Here is a 3,814-nt window from a genome sequence, read left to right on the forward strand (position 1 = left end):
AACGAATGTGTACTTGTAAACTACAAGGAGCTCAGGGAATTGCAAGTTTTATAGAGAGTTTTAATATAGAGGTGGAGAATAGAAGATGAGGTCATGTAGGTAAATTTGGGCCAGATATTAAAGAACCTCTTTGTGGTCTTAATAAATTTAAACTATTCCTATTGTACTGATTAATCATTTAGTGAGTTTTTTTAATCAGGAAAATTGAACAGATTTGTATATTAGAAAAATAATTCTGACAACTATATGGAGAATGCACTGAAGAGAGAAACTAGGAGTGGAGGTGGTCATGAGATGAAAATAAGAAGTCATGGTCAGAAACTATTGAAGAAGAAAGAGCTAATGGTCTTTGCCAAAAGAATAGTTAACTTGGGGTTTAGTTTTTAAAAAGGAGGAACAAAAGATGACTATGACTTCTAGCTTAGTTGACTAAATGAGTACATTGTGACCTTTAATGGGGGAATTCTAAATGGCAATTATTCAGAATTTTTATTATGTGAGATGCCAAAGATAAAGCATGACATAATGTGTAGTTCAAATAAATAGTTACTATGCAAATGGTAATTATTTGATTTCCATTTTACTTGACTGACTTCATATGAGGGAACATGCTAACTTTTGTAGGAGAAAGTATTTTTATACATAAATGAAAATCTAAAATCAAATAGTATTGGAATGTTATAAAGACTATTATAACTGATTTTCACAAATTTCTTTTCGACTGGGATAGCTTAGTTGTTAGGCATGAGGAGAAATAGCCTCTAGGTATTGTGACAAATTATAGGATTTGTATTTTTATAGAAAATGAATTTCTCAGAATGCCAACTAACACTTTTTTCAATAAATGTATTTTCAAAATGCCATGGTATTTTCAGGGATGATATTGTTTCATCACAATGGAAATTAGAATGAGTAAGAGAAGTTTCATAAAATAAGGCCCCAAAAATGGCTTTTCAGGTAATTTATTCAAGCATTCTTCCCTCAATTATACATATACCTCCACCTTCCCCCTCTCTTTTCCTCCACAACTGAACTTCAAGAAGTAGTCTATATTCATATTTTTCATGTCCTCACATTTATTCCTCAACTTACTTTGCCTGTCTAGCCAATTCCTGTAAGTGAAATGGCTGTTGCTAAGATCAACAGCGCCTAAGGACATGACTAAATATCTTACATGAATTCTCTGTTGCATTTGCATGCTTAGAAAACCCATCCTTCTTGATATTTTTCTCTCTTTGCTCTCTGTGACACTACACAATCCTGGTTTCTTTCATCCTTTTATGATAATATCTTCTAAACCTTTGGTGGCTTATTCTCCTCTATTCAGCCTTTAATTGCTGAATTTCTCAGGAGTTAGTTATACCTCTTATCCACTTCTCACCCTATCCTCTTCCCAAAGAACTTACATCTATGACTTCAATTTCCAGCTACATGCAATGATCTGTGGCCCCTTCCCTTTATTTCAAATATACAGGCCAAACCTTTTCTCCAGACTGCAAACACAAACAACCCAATGTTTCTCACCCTCTCAAAGTGGATGTCTCAAATATATCTCAAACCAGTCATGTCCAAATAATCACGCTGCTAATCACTTCTATCAAACATGATCCTCTTCTAATGTTTCTATATACAATTTAATGAAATTATTATTCATTCAGTACACAAGTCAGAAACTCAGTAACACTTTTAGCATTTACCTTTCATTCGATCCCCACACCCATTTCTTCACCAAGACTGTCAATTATTACTTCCTTAAGTATCTCTTACATTTCTGTACTTCTATCTGTGCTGTCAAAACCCTAGTCGAAAACTACCAGCATCTCTCCCCAGGATTGTTGTAAAAACTTTGTAACGATTCCAACTACCATGTTGCCCTCTATAATCTGAAAAACACACCAAATCAAAAGTTCTTAGTCCTCAAATCTGTGAAGGAAGCATAGTACATTTTTAAGTTAGGTTCCAAAGTGCTTGTAGAAATGATGACCATTATTCAAATACACAACAAAAACATCTATCTACGTTACACATTATCATCAATAAGCAGCATCTCCTGTTTGGTTGGAGTCAGTGGTTTGAGAGGTGGTAGAGCAAACAGTGAATGACAAGCGCTATTTCCATTCCGCTACATCTTCTGCTCTGGATCTGACCTTTCAAAACCAGACTCTTTCTTCTGGCTTTTCTCATTCAGCTTTTTCCAGATTATTCCAGGGTCATCTGAAAGCCTGGGAAGGCCCCGATGCGCTTCTCCAATAAAGGTAAGAAAGTCTTTAGTATGAAGATGTTCATCTATTTTCTCTTGGAGGAGAAGTGACTCCAGTAAAGTCTTCTTTCGTTTCAGGAAGGCAGATTGAGCCAGTTCCGCTCTTTTTCTGTTACAATCAGGGCACCTAGAAGGAACGTGTTGCCTAACTGTTGCCGCCTGTTTTAGTGTTGCCATCACGTTTTTTAAATGGATTCTGTTCACAAGCTCGTCGGGGGCAGTACAGTTGATGGCATCCATCTCTGAAGCCTCTGCATCCGATCTAAGCTGCAGCTTCTTATGTCTGCTGCTCTTCATCCCTTTAGAGGTTGCTCTGTGATGCATCAGGTTTACCTTAACGGTGCAAAAAGTCTGCAGGGCATGCATTTGTTCATCAGACACCGGAGTGATTTCTGTTTTAGGGTGAGTGTCTGGTTGGTACCCTCCAGAGTTAGTTCCTTTCCCCTTGAGGTAGTTGATTCTTTTCTGACTAAACCTCTTTTCTGAAAGCTCAGATTGTTTATCTTGACATTCCAAGCGTGCAGTGGGCTCTCCACTCTCAGGTTTGCCCCCGGACACCTGAGGCGAGGGCAGCTGTCCTCCAGGGGAACTGAATGAACATGAAGTCTGTACCTCATCAGAGAAGGACTCGAAGGTCTCCTGAGAAAGGTCGTCCATGGCCCTGCTGTCCGTTTGGGCCAATTCACGTGGCTCCTCGGGTTCCCCAGCTTCTAGGCGGCTGGCCATCACACGGCATCAAACTCGGCTCCTCATCTGCTTTGCTTTGGTCAAGATTGGCTCAGGAACTGGTCAGGCCTGAGCCAGGGAGCACAGGACGCTGTGGGACTCCGCAGCTCAGCCCGGCTCCTCTTCCGGGCGGCGGGTGACGCCTTTTCGCTGCCTTGGCAACGCGGGGCGGTCATGCGCACTGGGTCCCGGTGCAGCGCTCCTCCCCTCCCCCGGCCTCACTGCGCAGACTCCGCCTCCACAGGTCTCGCACTGATTGCGCAGCGCTTTCTCCCTGGTCTCTGCGGCTGTTTTTAGTACAAAATCTAATAATCCTTGAAAAGGGGTGCAAACACCCTTTCCTCGGGGGTCAAAGAAGAGCACGTATGTGAGTCCAACAGGGAAAGGCAGTCTCCGACTAACCCGAGAAAGTAGTCCCCCCAAAATAAATTATTAAAAATAAATAAATAAAAATCCCTGCTGGCCAGAACGCGCAGGCAGAAACACGGAAACGTGTCTGCTCCTCCTACAGCCAGAGATCACCTACTTGTAGACCCTGCCTTAGGAAAGAATAGAAATGATGAGCCCATCCTGTAAACCTTGCGTGTCTCCCCCGCCTTTCTCCAGCCTCATCTTGCCCAACTCTGTGTTCCCAAGACTTTGCCGGGTTTCTCAGATCACAGGTTCTCGGGGCCCCTCCCAATGGCACATGAACACGGCTTTTCCCTCTGTTTGTGATCAATGACTGATGCTCCTCCGAGTCCCTTGGCCCTGGGCAGGGTTGCACACCCACCGCAGCTCCCAAACACTCTGCACCCTTTCACAGCTTACAGCCAGGTCCGAGTATTG

General features: G+C 42.1%; 1 protein-coding gene across 1 annotated transcript; it reads right to left on the reverse strand.

Annotated features, from left to right (window-relative positions):
- Nucleotides 1-583: 583 nt before the first annotated feature.
- CUNH8orf48 (chromosome unknown C8orf48 homolog) lies at nt 584-3,117 on the reverse strand. The gene has a single exon (XM_036301392.1). It carries the CDS (start codon nt 2,984-2,986, stop codon nt 2,123-2,125), a length of 864 nt encoding a protein of 287 aa, XP_036157285.1. The 5' UTR covers nt 2,987-3,117; the 3' UTR covers nt 584-2,122.
- Nucleotides 3,118-3,814: the final 697 nt, after the last annotated feature.

The sequence above is a fragment of the Myotis myotis genome, unplaced genomic scaffold, assembly GCF_014108235.1.
Source record: "Myotis myotis isolate mMyoMyo1 unplaced genomic scaffold, mMyoMyo1.p scaffold_m19_p_3, whole genome shotgun sequence".
NCBI classification, from domain to species: domain Eukaryota; kingdom Metazoa; phylum Chordata; class Mammalia; order Chiroptera; family Vespertilionidae; genus Myotis; species Myotis myotis.